Raw genomic sequence first — 16,241 nt, 5'->3', positions numbered from 1 at the left:
TGAAGTGGGCCAGGGCTCTGCTGACACCTTGTAACACCGACGCAGAGGGACTGAGGAAGGGATGATGGACAGACAGACAGACAGACAGGGGGGCAGAGAGACAGATGGGCAGGGAAGTAGAGATGTGAGTGGGAGCTGACGCAGAAGGAAACATGGCAGGAGTGATGAAGATTGATTTCTTCCTCACACTTAAAGAGGTGTTTCCGAGTAAGAGAAGAAGAAGAATGCGTCTCCCCTCCCCCCACAGAGCAGTGTGACCTCAGGAGGGAGGAGGGAGGCAGGTGAGGAGAGGGAGGCGCCTCGCTCCTGACCGTATAGGAGCCGTACATTGAAGCAAATATCTCATTTCTCTCGTTTCAAGTCAGAATGGCCGTACATCAAAAGTACTTGCCGGTAATTTATCGCCAGCATCTGGTCAGTACATTATACATCTTCCAAATGTGTGTCAACCTTGAAGTGTGAATAGTTGGAACATCTGTAGAAAATTCTGTACATTCCTTTACACCTACTGTACCTCTCTGTGTCTGTTCGACCGTTTGAAGATTTCATTCATCTCACCTGAAGACGCAGACGAGTTTAGCAACGACCTCACTGCTCGTCTTTGGTCTTTGATATTGCAGCTTTGGAATCAATCCCTCTCCATCTTCACAACGCGGAGGAAGTCAGAAACTGGAGATAGAAAACAGTTTTTGGCATTTGGATAGATCGAAGATAGAGAAAACACATCCTGAAAGAGATGAGTTACGTTACACAGAGTGAATCAATTGGAAAATCGCTCTGCAGTGTCTGGATTCCGTTGTCCTCACTGTTTTACCAATAAAGAGGAAATGACAGTGAATGATAAACCATGAAACATTATTAGTTGTCGTAACAGGCATCACTCTCCCTGCTACTGATGATAAAACTTTATGCTGGGGTTACATCTTCGATCCAGTCAGGGCTGTGATGTCAGCACTGGCCTGGAAGAGATCAATGTCAAATATGGTTGGAGCATTCTGGCGTAAGCCGGAACACTGGAAGCAACAATCCCAGACAATGAATCCTCAAGAAAACAGATGCAGGACAGATATCTTACAGATATCGCTGTTTTTGTTAACTTATAGTTCTTCTTCTTCTTTTGCTATAGAGGTGCCTAAGGTGACAGTGGAGCCTCACAACCAGACTTTCACAACAGGACAGGAAGTGAGGATCAGATGCTCGGCCACTGGTTACCCTGCTCCCCGTCTGGTCTGGACCCACAACGGCATGTTCATCATGGCGTCCAGCAGGTGAAGACATCATAACAGTCAGCAAATCAGACCTTTGAGAACTTCCCTTAACATCCTTGTGCGTCGTTTTTCGTCCTTTCATGTTCAGATACAGGATGAGTACCGATGGCACCCTGGTAATCAGACACATGGAGCAGAAGGATGGAGGCGTGTATGGATGTCTGGCTAGCAACCAGGCGGGAACAGACCAAATGACCTCCACTGTTGCTTATATAGGTGAGCTATCAGACAGGCACACAGCTAGGTGAGCGTGTTAAGACATTTAAGACGTTTAAACTACAACATTTCCTGCGTCCCTAGAATCCCCTGTGGTGACGGTGGCACTGAGCGAGATTCTCATCGGTATCGGGGAAATCACGGTTATGGCCTGCTCGGCATCTGGAGTCCCTCAGCCGGAGATCCGCTGGTACAAAGGTAACGACTCATAAGAGAAGAACACTACACTTCATTGGAAACATTACACGTTGACTTTGACAGTGACTTATTATAGGAGGTTTGTAGGAAGTGAAACGTTTTGTGGTTCGCCTGAGACAAAATCCTTTGGCTTTGGCATTTTCTGGTCTGTTGTCATAGAACATGTGTACAAAGTTGCTCTCCAGACACAGACTCCAGTTTATTGCCCCCATATGGCTGTAGAAATGACACGGAATGGTAGAAAACAACACACATCCAAATTCAATTACAGTCAAAAATGCACTTCAAGTTTGTGTTTGTCCTTGTGTAACCCCAACATGAGAGGAAAGAACTGAGCCGACCCAAATGAGATGGAATTCTTGTCATTGTTAGGTGACCTGCAGCTGCACTCGTCACTCCTCATGGACGTTGATCCATTCGTGGGGACGTTGACCATCAAGGAGACGCAGCACACTGACTCAGGCGACTACACCTGTGTCGCCATCAATGCCGCCGGATCCTCGTCAGGAACGATCTCTCTTGATGTCGGAGGTGAGATTCCGGTGCAAATTACTCAGCGAATCAAAAAATAAAGATGTTAAGATGCGACACAGATGCATGCGCGTTCCTCCCTTCTCGACAGCCGCACCCACGTTCACACGAGAGCCAGCCGACGTAGCCTCGGACATCGGCTCCAACGTGACTCTGTCGTGCCGTGCCCAAGGCTACCCAGAACCTCAGGTCACCTGGAGGAGAGAGGACGGCACGCCCCTCCGCAAGAGGCCCCACGGGACACACAGCAGCATCACACAGGCCAGGGGGGATCTGCACATCACAAGTGAGCTTTAGTGATGGATTTGTATAAAAACATGTGCAAGTATATTGATAATTATCTTACAAATGTACCTTAATGTCCGTCTCTGTTTTCTCAGATCTGTGGGTGGAGGATGATGCTGTTTACATCTGTGAGGCCCACAACCACTTTGGTCAGATCCAGACCCAGGTCAGCATCACAGTGACCGGACTGGGTAAGTGCAGCGTTATACGTATGTGTGTGTTTACATCTCTCTCTCTCTCTCTCTCTCTCTCTCTCTCTCTCTCTCTCTCTCTCTCTCTCTCTCTCTCTCTCTCTCTCTCTCTCTCTCTCTGCCATTTAATAACACACATCCATCTGGAAAAATACACCCAGCAAAACAATAAGAAGCTGGCAGACATTTGCTGATATTTCCGGGGCTGTGAGGGTAAACAAGACTGTTATTACCTGAAGAATGAAAGAAATACATAGTCATTAATAAGGATCATATCGAGATTCAATCGTGGCTGGGTTAATTTTCTTTCGTTCACATCAACATGCACGTGTGTCTATGTGTGTGTCTGTTTCCGTCTGTCGGTGTGAGTGTGAGTTCATTAGCAGGTTTAAGTGGGTGTGTTTGAACACGTGTGCCTTGTTAACCTCTGTGTCTCCACTGGAAACACACAGAGACATTATATATGGGCCAAAGGTTAGAAAGTAGAGACACGCCCAGCTGACATTATATTACTGCCCCACTGCCCTGTTTGGAAACAAAGTCACCCCATAATACACACACACATACACACACACACACACACGCACACACACAAAGCACACATTTATCATGACTCTTTTACTTAACTCTTTCTCTGTCTAGGATCAAAAACTGTTTGGCAAGCATTCATATTTAAGACAGCTTGTCAAATACTCTGTCGATTTCCAGAAAATGTAATGATTCCTTTTTTGTGTGTGTATATGTGCAGTCACGCCTGTCATAGCGATGAGCCCGGGCGTGCTCAGTGTGATCGAGGGCCAGCAGGTGACGCTGTCCTGTGTGCTGCTGGCTGGGAATCCCCTGCCTGAGAGACAGTGGTTACACAACTACGGCCTTGTGAGGACACACACACTAACAATATTTGACTAGAAATGGAAGGAAACAAAGAAATATCACAAAAACAAAATCTCATACTATGTACGTTTTTGTGCGGCTGTAATTCTGTCCCAGCTGACCTCAGACCAGTATGTGACGGTGAGGAGGGACGGCAGTCTGCACATCGAGAGGGTCCAGCTGGAGGATGATGGAGACTACACATGTTTGGCTGAGAACACAGTCGGAGCCAGCAACCGCACCACCACCCTCAACGTTTACGGTAGCAACCACAAACACACACACATACGCAAACTGCTTGATTTGAGCTTTGTGTCACCAAAACAATATGATGGAAAATACCTGCTATATCGCACACACACACACACACACACACACACACACACACACACACACACACACACACATTGAAAATATGATCTCTGTGCTGTGTGCCTTTGCCAGTGGGCTCTAAACCTCATGAACAGGATTATATTTGAGTTTGCATAATAACAGAAGCAGACGATTTTAATGGCAGACTTTGGAAGACGGCGAGAGTTAGAAATGTGTTCTGCATTTATGCCCGATCCTGCCAAATTCCAACATCTCAAATAAGAATCGTTAGCAGGATGTTAAAATGCACCGACTCCCCCTGCTTTGGTAATTAGGTCATTTTGGGATGTAGTACACACACACAGTAGACTTGGCATTCATACTGTGTGTAGTTTCAGGTTATAATTTAAGTGCCCACAACCGAGGAGGAATATTTTCCACCGGTACACAAAGTTTAATAACTGTAATGCAATAATACAATCTGGTTATTTTGTTGAATCTTGTGTTATTTTGTTAATTTTAGGCTGAACTTTATTTATTTAATTATTTTTTCCAGTGATTCCTGTCATTCAGCACGGCCCTCAGGTGTTCAGCACCATCGAAGGTTCTCCCATCTCCTTGCCCTGCCGTGCCGGTGGAGTTCCAGACCCCGACATCACCTGGGCCAAGGTCAGGCATTTGTATAAGTGTCCAAAAAATGTTTCTGCAATATTTAAATGCAGATTCATTACGTTTAAATGGAATAAAGTGGGGATATGTTGTATTTATACTGCTGCTCTGTAGTTTAAGCCTTCAGACGCAGATGCAAGAAGGAAACAGGTCTTTTATAGGTCAGGGTGCCATATGGTTTCTATGTATTTTTAGCACTGGGACGTCTCCATTGAGGAGCTTGTGAAAGACAGAAATGCATGATAGGAAAACGCCTGCGTGTCTGTGTCAGGGCATGTGTGCGCCTCATGTGCCGCGCGATGAAATCACCTTTCCCTGTACTTGTGTTTGTTAATGTTTTCTATAAGTCCGTGACCTTTTTTCCCCATCTTTACAGAGGCTTTCTCTGACTTGTAAAAGCGATGCTCTTAAAGTGAACGGGGCTGCTGGGAGATGTAAAACCAGAACATTCTGCACTCGCTGATAAAATATGAATCCTCTGCCTCCTCTCAGTATCAATGAAGTCATGTCCACTCCACGGGGAGAGATCACAGAGCCGCCCTTCACCTCATATTTAATCAACCCAATTCTGATGCAGTGAGATCACATTTCGCGTCATGTTTCGCTTCATTTAACGGAGTAGCCGACGTTCCAACAGCAGCAAAGAAAGCACAATCAGAATGTCAACACGCACATCCTCTCCGGCGTCGTCTCGTGTACATAAAGCTGAGTTAATGAAATGAACTCTGGCCTCTGTCCTTTCCCCTGGGTGATTTGTTTTGTAGGGTGGGGAGCTGCTGAACTTGGGTGGTCCCGAATTCTCCCTGGACTCTGATGGGAGCCTCCGCATCGCCTCCACGTCAGGAAGCGAGACCGGAGAGTTCATCTGCACGGCTACCAACGCTGCCGGCTACGCCTCCAGGAAGGTTCAGCTCACTGTCTACGGTAAAGGAACATGTACAGCCAAGATAAAGGGAGAAACTCTTCAAAGTCTTGTCACACAATGTTATTTATCAAACTCTCTGTAATTTCAAATTTCTATTTTGGTGTTTTTGTGTTTTCCAGTCCGTCCTCGGTCGACTGCAAACGTTGGAGAGTCTGCAGAGCCACTGAAGATGTCAGTGATTGAGGGCGAGGAGGCCGTGTTGCCATGTGAAGTGCACAGTGTCCCACCTCCCAGCATCACCTGGGCCAAGGAGAGGCAGCTCATCTCACCGTACTCTCCCAGGTACGACACCTATACGGACACAAACACACAGAGAAATGCTTGAATACACATTTGCTGTAATCCAATTATTTGGCTATGAAGTTGAAGTGTGAATCCAGAGTAATAAATGTGTGTGTGTGTGTGTGTGTGTGTGTGTGTGTGTGTGTGTGTGTGTGTTCCTCCCAGACACTCCCAACTTCCCTCTGGTTCTATGAAGATCTTGGAGGCCAGAGTGTCAGACACTGGACTGTACGTGTGTGTCGCATCCAACATTGCTGGCAACCTGACGAAGTCCATTGAGCTCAGTGTTTGGGGTAAGGTCAGAGGGTCACACACACACACTTTCAAACGTGTCATCACTTTAGAAGCAGCATTCACAAATCGATGATATTTTGATATTATGCATTGTATTTCTGCTGCATTTGCACCAAAATCTAACCCTCCGTCTCTCTATCTGCCCCTCCAGTGCCCCCGACTATCCAGGCAGGCCCCCGGGTCATGAAGGTCCAGGTGGGTTACCCTGTGGAGCTGCTGTGTTTGGTGCAAGGCGTCCCTGAGCCCACTCTCACCTGGACCAGGGAGGGCAGGAGCTACCCGGTGTCGCATGACGGCAGCCTGATGCTGAACCACGTGGGGCTGGATGATGAAGGGACGTACATCTGCACGGCCTCCAACACTGCAGGAGAGGACGAGGCTCAGGTTCAGCTGCTGGTGCAAGGTGGGGGTCAGCTCATGTCGGATGGATGATTTTTAAATGATTAGAAATATATTTTGTGAAAAACTGTTCAGGGTGCATTTTCCATAGTGTGCGTTAGTTTTCTGATTGTGTATGTGTGTGTCTTCAGTGCCTCCTGTGGTGGAGGTGCTGGAGCCTCCATTCAACAGTCCCCTGCAGGAGCGAGTTGCAAACCAGCAGATTGCCTTCCCCTGCCCTGCCAAAGGTGCCGTACCACATTTCATTAATCATATTCCGCCAGTAATTTTCTGTCATTGTTAATTGTGTCTTCCTCTGTCTCCCAGGTCTCCCTAAGCCAATCATTCGGTGGCTGCGTAATGGTCAGGAGCTGACGGGTAATGAGCCTGGTGTGTCCATTCTAGAGGACGGCACACTGCTCATTCTGGCCTCTTTGTCACCGCTGGACAATGGAGAGTATGTATGTGCGGCTGTCAACGACGCAGGATCCACTGAGAGGAAGTACCAGCTCAAAGTCAATGGTTAGTATCCTGACCACTCTGTGTGTGTGTGTGTGTGTGTGTGTGTGTGCGCGCGCGTGTGTGTGTGTGTGTGTGTGTGCATATCTTCTTATATTCAATGTACTGTTTACATCCGATCCTGTAGAATTAAAGCATCAATCCTATAAATCTCACCTCAGTGCCTCCAGATTTCCGTGACAACGAGTCACCAGGCAACGTGTCGGTGGTGCTGAGCCAGCCCACCAGTTTGCTGTGCGACGTGACAGGAAGTCCAACCCCAGTGATCACCTGGTACAAAGATGGAAGTCCTGTAGGTGGAACTTCTTTGGACGTACAAACAATACTAAAATGACTTCTCTAACGCAAAAGCACTAAAGATAAATAACATTGAGCCTTAAGCATAACCTGAACCAGAATGGAGCTGTGTGTGATGATGTCATGCTCTCAGCTGTCCTTTTTTAGCATTATTATGATCATGTTCATATGAGAACGTAGCATCAGCACACACACACACACTTCTCTGCTCTCTGTCGCCTTGGCAGCAGTGATAATCTTTCCTTTAAAGCCCAGATGGTGAAATCACACCGCTGTTATTTTAATCTGCTAATTGAGAGAAATCTGAAACTAAAGGATTCTTTGTGCTCTCAATGTTTTTGGCTCTAATCAACAGTTTAAATCTACTTAACTCCTTTATGCTTTTTTAAATCCTGTTTGATCGTCTGCAGGCTGCACAGCTTCTTCACTCCGGCCTCAGTTGAAAGCTGCAGCAGATTAATTAAGATGCATTTATCGTGATGTCTTCAATTTGATTTCATTCACAGGTTGTCAACAGTAACGGCGTCCAGATCCTTGATTCGGGGAAAACCTTGAGGCTTCTGAAGGCCGACATAGCAGATGGTGGAAGCTACAGCTGTGAAGCCATCAACATCGCAGGCAACACTGAGAAGGGCTTCTTCCTGGATGTGTTAGGTGAGCACACGGTTTATCTCTAGCAACTCTAAAACAAAAGGCAGTTCCATTTCATTTCTTTGTCCTCTTTGCGTCCCAGTGCCGCCGACCATTACAGGGTCCAGCTCCCCTCACGATGTTTCAGCTATACTCAAACAGGAAATCACTCTGGAGTGCAAAGTACAAGGAGTTCCATTTCCCACAATCCAGTGGTACAAAGACAGAAAGTAAGTTTCTCCTGGTAACAAACTGAAATGACAAATCTGGTGGTGAATCTGTTTCTGCGCTCTGGGTTCCTCCTTCAATCTTCTCCTTCCTCCCTAGGTTGGTGTTTCTCGGCGATCCCAACTTGGAGGTCACTAACAGGGGTCAGGTGTTCAGGATCAAAAGTGTCCGTCTTGGCGACCAGGCACGCTACCAGTGTAGTGTTGTCAACACTGCTGGCAAACAGTCCAAGGACTTCATCCTCAGTGTGTATGGTGAGTGTGGGATGGACTTCAAACATGCTAAGAGGATCAGAACAAACACAAAACAAGAGCACTCATTTAATCCTTCTTTTTGTTACCTTCCTTCTAGTGCCTCCGTCTATCAGAGGCGGCAACGTGACCACGGAGGTGACGGCCCTGCTGGACACGACGGTGACCTTGGAGTGTGAAGCGCGTGGCGTGCCGCTGCCTGCCATCACCTGGTACCGAAACGGAGAGGCCATCCTTTCCAACCGGCAGGCTCAGTACGTGGAGCGAGGCCACTACCTGAAGATCCCCCGAGCACAGGCTTCAGACGCCGGCCAGTACGCCTGCAGGGTGACCAGCGTGGCCGGAACTGCTGAGAAGCCCTACGAGCTGGACGTCTACTGTAAGAATGAACATCCTGTCAGTGTTTAGATGTCCTCACACCATGTACGCACACAGAATTAACTGAATTTCCAACTGTCATCTGTTTGTAAGTCTTCCTTTTTGTGTTGTCGAGCTCGTTGGCACTTTGCTGCATTTGGTTTTGCTCTCAAAGCATAAAGACATTTGTAGCAGTTTCGAAGTAATTTCAAACAGCTGCGGACGGCTGGCTACAACTCCTCGAATGCTTGAAGAGCATAAATAACGGTTAAAGAGTGGAGGAGGAAAAGCTGGAGCTTGTATCAGATGTTAGTCAAGCAGAAATGGCTTTAAGCTTTAATGCTCCTCTTGATCTCCTCCTTTCCTCCGCATCTGTTCCCTCCAGTGCCTCCCACCATCGCAGGAGGAGCAGACAGCCCCAGCGAGAGGAAAGTGGTCCTCAGCGAGTCTCTGACCCTGGACTGCGAGGCCGGGGGACACCCACCCCCGTCCCTCACCTGGCTGAAGGACGGCGTCCCCGTGCGCGACGGAGTAAGCGTCCGCGTCCTCCAGCAGGGACGACAAATAGAAATCCTCTCAGCCACCGTGTCAGACTCGGGTCGCTACGTCTGCGTGGCGACCAGCATCGCCGGGGAGAAGGAGGTCAAGTATGACGTCAGCGTGTTAGGTAAATAAACACACAAAATACTGTTGAGTTATACAGGCCATGCTGCTACAAAGTGGTGTAGGATTTAACAGTGCACAAACAATTCTTCTGTTTCATTTTGGTCATGTGTTGTGGTTGTAAATCCCTCTGATTAACCTTCACACTGCATTGTGTCGGGGCCTCACAAGATATGAAAAGAATGCCTCGTTGTCGGCAGGATTCGAACCTGCGCGGGGAGACCCCAATGGATTTCTAGTCCATCGCCTTAACCACTCGGCCACGACAACTGCTGGCCTCAGTTATATGATACTGTGGACTGACTCAGCAGTTACTACGCCCTTCACATGGGAAGCAAACACCTGCCGTGTCACTGAGCCGCTGCATAGGTCACTGAGTGCACACGGCTCTGAACGGGAACTTCACCTCTCATGCAGAGAAAAGCTTATGATCAATACAAAGTAGTAAAATTGGACTGCAAAAGCGGTTTACAGGCTATGGAAAGCATTTAGGTTTTTCATTGCTTTGGATGAGTCAAAAAAGGGTTATCACGTTGTCGGCAGGATTTGAACCTGCGCGGGGAGACCCCAATGGATTTCTAGTCCATCGCCTTAACCACTCGGCCACGACAACTGTTGACAAAAGGAGTGTAATAGTTTCAACTGCGCAAAAATCAGATGTATACAACACTACATATACCCTTTTGTAGCTACAGACATGTGTTATTTTCCATCCTAGTGCCTCCTTTCATCAATGGAGGAGATGAAGTGACAGACAGCACCGTGATCATCAACAGCCCTCTGGAGCTGGAATGCATCGCCTCCGGAACCCCTGCACCCACCATCACGTAAGACCTGATACCAGTCACACACACACACACACACACACACACACAGGGAAAGTGGAGCTCTAAATGTGTCGTTCTCCAGGTGGTTTAAGGATGGGAAGCCCGTCCAGCAGGGTGTGGGGTTGCGTGTAGCCTCCAGCGGTCGGCGGCTGATCGTGTCTCGTGCTCAGATCTCTGACACGGCTCGTTTTCAGTGTGTGGCCTCCAATGAAGCCGGGGACCACGACAGGGGCTTCAACGTGGTGGTCCATGGTAAAACATCTTTATCTCCTCGGTAGTAAAATGTAGTGATTGTCTTCTTATTTCGAATGAATGAATTAGGTCAGTTTAGCAGCTGAAATGCTTAAACCTTCACTTCTGTCCAGTTCCTCCATCCATTCGCACCACCGGGCCTGCTGAGCGTTCAGCTGTCCTTCATAAACCCACCAGCCTGGAGTGCATCTCCAGTGGGATCCCTCCTCCCAGCATCACCTGGTTGAAGGACGGACGACCTGTGGACACAACACAGGAGCACCTCACGGTCGGTCCATCAAGTCTCACGCTCAATCAGACAACTAAACTAAAGATTAGTCACCGTTGTGTCAGAAGTATTCAAATTGTATGCATGTGTGTGTGTATGTATGTGTGTGTGTGTTTGTGTCTCCTAGCTTGCCTCAGCAGGGCGTATTCTGCAGATCACAGAGGCGAGATTGGAGGATTCTGGGAAGTACACCTGCCTGGCCACCAACGCAGCTGGTGAAGCTCAGCAGCACATACGTCTCAGTGTCCATGGTAACGTATAGATAAACACAACACTCTCCGCACGTCTCCGTCCCTCGTCTCCCTTTATCATAACCTCATCACTAGTTTCCTCCCTGTTTTCCCTTTTATATGTCCTATCGCTCCACTGTCTGCATTTTATCGAGAGACTAGGCGGAGACGTGAGAGTATCAACGGGTGAATTCTTGCGCTAGTGTGTAATTGTGTTTATGTGTGCGCGTGTTTCTCAGAGCCTCCTAGTTTCCCGTACACTGGAGAGACCTTCAACCAGACCATCCTCGCTGGCTTCTCCACCCAGCTGGAGTGCAGAGCCACAGGCAGCCCTTTGCCGGGTGAGTTGGCCTCTTCCTCACAGCTCCGAGGTGTAAAGCTCCACTGAGCAACAACTTGGCTCTGCCGTTAAGTTTCTTATCTTTAACCGCTAACGGAACCGGGGCAAAATTGCTCTCAGATGAGTCCTCACAAGAAGCTCTGGTATCTGTGGGGGAAGGGGGAAATAAAGGGAAATATCTCCTAAATTCCATTTTCCTCACGTTACATGTTTTTACAATGGAACACTGGACACACAGATTACGATCTTCCCGTCTCAGTGCGCTCGTTTTTTCCTTTTTTTCCCCGTGTGCTCAGCTATCACTTGGTACAAAGATGGCCGCCCTCTAACGAGTGCAGCTGGGGTCACCATGCTGAAGCGCGGCCAGGTGCTGGAGGTGGAGCGAGCCCAGCTGTCCGACGCCGGCACGTACAGATGTGTGGCGGTGAACCTGGCCGGCGTTGCTGAGCGCTCCCATAACCTGCAGGTGTACGGTGAGTGGAAGTGCGGTCGGGGGAGGGAAACAGATGTTTTGTTGTGTACTGAACTGTGATCTGTATGTTTTCTCACCTTTATCACACTGATTCAGAATCAGTGCTGCACAAAGGACATAGGCAGTCAACCAATCTGTCCATGAATCAATCAAGGAACAGGAAATGGTCTTTAGTCTTCTACAGACAAAGACAGTGGACCAAGTTTTCATATTTACTGAACTGAAGAAACATGACGTAGTGGCACAGTGATGACTAATCTGACAATTTAGAGCTTTGGGAAAATAACACACAATATGTTTTGAAAAGTGCAGGATTATCTGGGTTTGGGTTTGAAAATTACAATGAAGAACTACGACACTTTTCCAAAGCAAGATGTCATCTAAAACATAACTCAAATTGGATTCCTTAATATATGCGATGATGTCATGTTTCATATGTATTTATGGAGTCAGTGTGTGTGTGTGTGTGTGTGTGTGTGTGTGTGTGTGCCTGGGAGCCTGGGAGCCTGCTCATGTGTCTTTAATCTGTATCCTGTAATCCTGTAGTGCCTCCGGTCATCTCCAGCCGCGGCGGCATGGTAACAGTGGTGGTGAATGAGGCTGCCAGGCTGGAGTGTGAGGCCACCGGCGTCCCCCTGCCGAGCCTCACCTGGCTCAAAGACGGCAGCCCAGTGGCCAGCGTGTCAGACGGCATCCAGGTACATCAGGCAACCAGTAGTTTAAAGTCAAAGTCTTAGTGTCTCAGCAAAGCGTTGTTGTGTTTTGGTGGCACTTTTATTCTGATTTATTACAATACACAAAACACTACACTTCAAAGCCCTGATGTGTGTGTGTGTGTGTCCCTCTCAGGTGCTGTCTGGAGGGAGGGTTCTGTCTCTTCGCAGTGCTCAGGTCAGCGACACGGGCAGGTACACGTGTGTGGCCGTCAACGCCGGAGGAGAGCAGCAGAGAGAGTACGACATGCGGGTTTACGGTGAGGAAATGACTCATGTTCTCCATTTTAAAGAACCTGAATACTGCAAAAGGAAGGAAAAGGAAGGATCCTGCTCACTGCATATTTCTTTGTGTTCCTTGTTATTGCTGCTTTTTATAGAGAGCAAGTGAGTACACACATTTATGCATCATCATCATCATCATCATCCTCACCTAATCAAATACCGCATTCAACTAATTTCCTTGTATTCGCTTGAAATATTTTCCTACTTTTCACTGTCATGGGAAGGATTTTTATCTGGAATTCTTCACCTCAGAACGTTAGAACGCTGATGAACGTGTGAAATGTTCAGCCAAGCATGAAACAAGTGTGGAAACAATGCAAAGGTATTTGAAGGAGAACATGTGCATGGAGGAAGTGCAGCAGCTCAGTGAACCAGGTCGGGTTTAGAACAGAATGAGCCGAGCTGGACGTCTCAGTCACATATGGAGATGTGTGTGTGTGTGTGTGTGTGTGTTTGTTTCTCCTGATAGATCAAAAAGAGCTTGTTCCAGAGACATAAAGGCAGATTTGTTTTGGTAATTGCTACCATTCTTGGTCAGCTTCCTGTGTCTGGACAAACGCGGAGCTGAGGGTCTGTCTCTGTCTCCGTCTCTGTCTCCGTCTCTGTCTGACTCCCTACTCTGACTTGAGCTCTGTCTGTCCAATAAGCCTAAAGTGGATCAAATTGGCCTGCAGTCATTTAATAGCCCAGCCCAGACAAAAAGGAGCTTATGAAGAATCAATGAAGGCAAGATCAGAGTGAAAGAGCTGGAATCGGACTGAAATGGGATCAAATTACCGCTCGAATAAGAAGTTATATTTAAGTATAGAGACGCTCTTTGTTAGGAATCTGATCGCCGCCTGTCTGAAGTGTGTTTTGCCACCAGCGATACTCAGAAACAGATGCAAATCAGATCCATCAGTCGTCAAACTCTGAGCAGTTTACTTCATCAGTATCACACCCAGGTTTTCAGATCAGATAATCAGGAAAAATCAACAGTTTGAAACGTTTTCCTGCCGTTTCTCTGCCTTTGAGTCGTTATGCATGTGGGTGCATGTGTGCATATTTCCACGGGGATTAAGTTTCAGGGAGTTCTCGGAAATGAAGCTACCTTGATTGTTAATACCGCAAACAAATGTTGAATTGGTTTAATGGCGCCGTCAAAGCCAAAGAAAGAATTAGAACTTAAAGAGCAGCAGATGGGCCAAACGTCACAGAGCCTGTGGACCTCAGGAGGACGTTGTGTAGAACAGCCATGAGGTCATAAGAAGCCATTCACTTCCATCTAGATTAATAATGGAAAGATGATTCATTTCTTTATGGTTTATGTTGCGCTTCGCATAAATTCTAAGGGATTCTTCACCATACGCTTTTCTGCCACAGTGCCGCCGAACATCAAAGGCGAGGAGATGAACGCCACGGTGATGCTGGGTCGCCCCGTGGAGCTGCACTGCCAGAGCGACGCCATCCCTCCCCCCACCCTGTCCTGGCGCAAAGACGGCCGCCTGCTCTTCAGGAAACCCGGCCTGACCGTTTCAGGAGACGGGAGCCTGCTGAAGGTACAGACATCAGAGAAACAACAGTGTGTCAGCGTGTGTTAAGCTTTACCGGTGCTGTTCATGGGGTTTGTCACTGAATGTGCTGTGATCTTTAGATTGACGGTGCCCAGGTGCAGGATTCAGGCCGGTACACCTGTGAGGCCACTAATGTCGCCGGGAAAACGGAGAAGAACTACAACCTGAATGTCTGGGGTGAGTCGATCAAATGTATTACTGTCTGTCCCTCTATTCCCGCCTTAGAGTTTGTGTTTGCCAAGCTGAAGAGTTTGGTTTAGGTTGCAAGCGTGACTAGAAACCTGATTTGGTTTTGAAATGAGACGTGAGCGCCTCCTTTTGGTGTCCTGTTGCATTACAGTCTCCCCCAGCATCCGTGGCTCAGAGGAGGTGTCGCCCATGACTGTGATTGAGGGAAGTCTGATCACGCTCGTGTGTGAGTCCAGTGGCATACCACCCCCAAGTCTGACATGGAAGAAGGATGGTGAGTGTGTAAAGAAACAAACATGTGAGATAGAGTTAGCTGTGTGCGTGTGTCTGTCTGTCTGTCTGTCTGTGTGTGTGTGTGTGTGTGTGTGTGTGTGTGTGTGTGTGTGTGTGCATATACTTGTCATGTGTTGTCTTATCACGTGTGCTTCTTGTCTCAGGTGTGGATCTCAAGTCAGATCAACGCCTCAGGATCCTATCAGGAGGTCGTCAGCTGCAGATCTCCAGCACTGAGAGGACGGACGCGGCCTCTTATACCTGCGCAGCTTCCAGCGCCGCCGGCAGCACCTCAAAGGAGTACAGCCTGCAGGTCTACGGTGCGTCTGCAGTGTCCACACCCTTCCCTGGTGTAGAACTTCAAATCTAATGAATGTGAAGATGACACGAGCATCAACTCACCTGCTTCTCTCTCTTCAGTCCGCCCCTCCATCAGACGCGGCGAAGGCGTAACGGACGACCTCACTGTGACAAAAGGAGGCGACGTCACCCTGCAGTGTGCAGCGGACGGGGTGCCGCGGCCGGCGGTCACATGGCTGAAAGACGGGCGGCCGATCACAGGCCAGCACGGTGCCAAGGTTCTGAATGAGGGCAGGCTGCTGCAGATCAAAGATGCCAGAGTGTCAGACACGGGGCGCTACACCTGCATCGCTGTTAATGTGGCAGGACAGGCAGACAGCAAGCATGACGTCAGCGTGCATGGTATGAATCAAGAGTTTGAAGGATTAATGCTGATATATTTGCCTCGCTCCTAGCTTTCTAACCTATTCTTTGTCTTTTTTCCGTCCCTTTCCTCCCCTAAACCTCCTCTGTCCAGTCCCACCCAGCATCATCGGTCAGGTTCAGGTTCCAGAGAACGTGAGCGTCATTGTGAAGAACCCCGTCGCTCTGACCTGCGAGGCTTCTGGCATTCCTCTGCCTGCCGTCGCCTGGCTGAAGGACGGTCAGCCCATCAGAGCCACGAGCTCAGTGCGCGTCCTCTCAGGTGAGCGCTCGCTTCGTTTCACATGATGGAAGAGGATGTCAACATACAACGCTCTAAATGAGGCCTGACTGCTGCAAAATATCACGAGTTTAGTTGGTAATGGTATCATTGTTACTCGGGCCAAAGTCAACAATCAAACACACACACACAGAGAGGGAGAGAGAGAGCTGTGTGAGAGGATGAAGAGGGAACATGTGCCTTTCCTTCTTTTTAAACATTTAACAAGATGTAACGTGCGCTTCCAAATGAAACAGTGACTCTTGACGCTTCATTCCACGGCTGTGAACTTTGCTCGGATATCTGCCACCCGACTCAGCCAAAGGGATCCATTTGGTTTTTGACTTAACAACACAGACAAACAGTGAGCTCAGTGTGATGGGAATGATGTCAGCAACCAAATAAGTCAAACTAAGCGGACCACATAATCCCCACACACACACACAAACAGACACTAAGAGTTTAAGAGGTGATATTTATGCAGTCAGAG

The 16,241-nt window shown here is 48.1% G+C and overlaps 1 protein-coding gene and 2 non-coding genes across 3 annotated transcripts in view; 1 reads left to right on the top strand and 2 right to left on the bottom strand.

Moving 5' to 3' along the window:
* The window catches only part of hmcn1 (hemicentin 1), a 58,945-nt gene that overhangs the window by 23,969 nt on the left and 18,735 nt on the right, over positions 1 to 16,241 (top strand). Inside the window, exons 12-46 of the mRNA XM_076151310.1 lie at positions 1,127 to 1,268; positions 1,357 to 1,484; positions 1,569 to 1,682; positions 2,055 to 2,213; positions 2,305 to 2,499; positions 2,594 to 2,689; positions 3,438 to 3,565; positions 3,680 to 3,824; positions 4,431 to 4,543; positions 5,308 to 5,467; positions 5,588 to 5,750; positions 5,916 to 6,043; positions 6,196 to 6,447; positions 6,575 to 6,670; positions 6,750 to 6,944; positions 7,103 to 7,233; positions 7,745 to 7,892; positions 7,972 to 8,098; positions 8,196 to 8,350; positions 8,448 to 8,726; positions 9,090 to 9,371; positions 10,086 to 10,194; positions 10,277 to 10,446; positions 10,560 to 10,714; positions 10,842 to 10,965; positions 11,184 to 11,285; positions 11,581 to 11,757; positions 12,303 to 12,454; positions 12,606 to 12,729; positions 14,117 to 14,292; positions 14,388 to 14,484; positions 14,648 to 14,770; positions 14,934 to 15,089; positions 15,190 to 15,471; positions 15,587 to 15,754. Of these exons, the coding sequence (XP_076007425.1) occupies positions 1,127 to 1,268; positions 1,357 to 1,484; positions 1,569 to 1,682; positions 2,055 to 2,213; positions 2,305 to 2,499; positions 2,594 to 2,689; positions 3,438 to 3,565; positions 3,680 to 3,824; positions 4,431 to 4,543; positions 5,308 to 5,467; positions 5,588 to 5,750; positions 5,916 to 6,043; positions 6,196 to 6,447; positions 6,575 to 6,670; positions 6,750 to 6,944; positions 7,103 to 7,233; positions 7,745 to 7,892; positions 7,972 to 8,098; positions 8,196 to 8,350; positions 8,448 to 8,726; positions 9,090 to 9,371; positions 10,086 to 10,194; positions 10,277 to 10,446; positions 10,560 to 10,714; positions 10,842 to 10,965; positions 11,184 to 11,285; positions 11,581 to 11,757; positions 12,303 to 12,454; positions 12,606 to 12,729; positions 14,117 to 14,292; positions 14,388 to 14,484; positions 14,648 to 14,770; positions 14,934 to 15,089; positions 15,190 to 15,471; positions 15,587 to 15,754 (5,451 nt within the window). The remainder of the gene's footprint in view (positions 1 to 1,126; positions 1,269 to 1,356; positions 1,485 to 1,568; positions 1,683 to 2,054; positions 2,214 to 2,304; positions 2,500 to 2,593; positions 2,690 to 3,437; positions 3,566 to 3,679; positions 3,825 to 4,430; positions 4,544 to 5,307; positions 5,468 to 5,587; positions 5,751 to 5,915; positions 6,044 to 6,195; positions 6,448 to 6,574; positions 6,671 to 6,749; positions 6,945 to 7,102; positions 7,234 to 7,744; positions 7,893 to 7,971; positions 8,099 to 8,195; positions 8,351 to 8,447; positions 8,727 to 9,089; positions 9,372 to 10,085; positions 10,195 to 10,276; positions 10,447 to 10,559; positions 10,715 to 10,841; positions 10,966 to 11,183; positions 11,286 to 11,580; positions 11,758 to 12,302; positions 12,455 to 12,605; positions 12,730 to 14,116; positions 14,293 to 14,387; positions 14,485 to 14,647; positions 14,771 to 14,933; positions 15,090 to 15,189; positions 15,472 to 15,586; positions 15,755 to 16,241) is intronic.
* On the bottom strand, positions 9,556 to 9,637 carry trnas-aga (transfer RNA serine (anticodon AGA)). Its single transcript has one exon. It is a non-coding gene; the product is annotated as a tRNA-Ser (tRNA).
* Positions 9,899 to 9,980, bottom strand: trnas-aga (transfer RNA serine (anticodon AGA)). Its single transcript has one exon. It is a non-coding gene; the product is annotated as a tRNA-Ser (tRNA).

This window comes from Genypterus blacodes, unplaced genomic scaffold (genome assembly GCF_046128005.1).
Source record: "Genypterus blacodes isolate CSIRO-AG114 ecotype Tasmania unplaced genomic scaffold, CSIRO-AGI_Gbla_v1 ptg000054l_1, whole genome shotgun sequence".
Taxonomy (NCBI): Eukaryota; Metazoa; Chordata; class Actinopteri; order Ophidiiformes; family Ophidiidae; genus Genypterus; species Genypterus blacodes.
The sequence above is the reverse complement of the archived record's forward strand: the minus strand, read 5'-3'. Positions and strand labels throughout refer to the sequence as shown.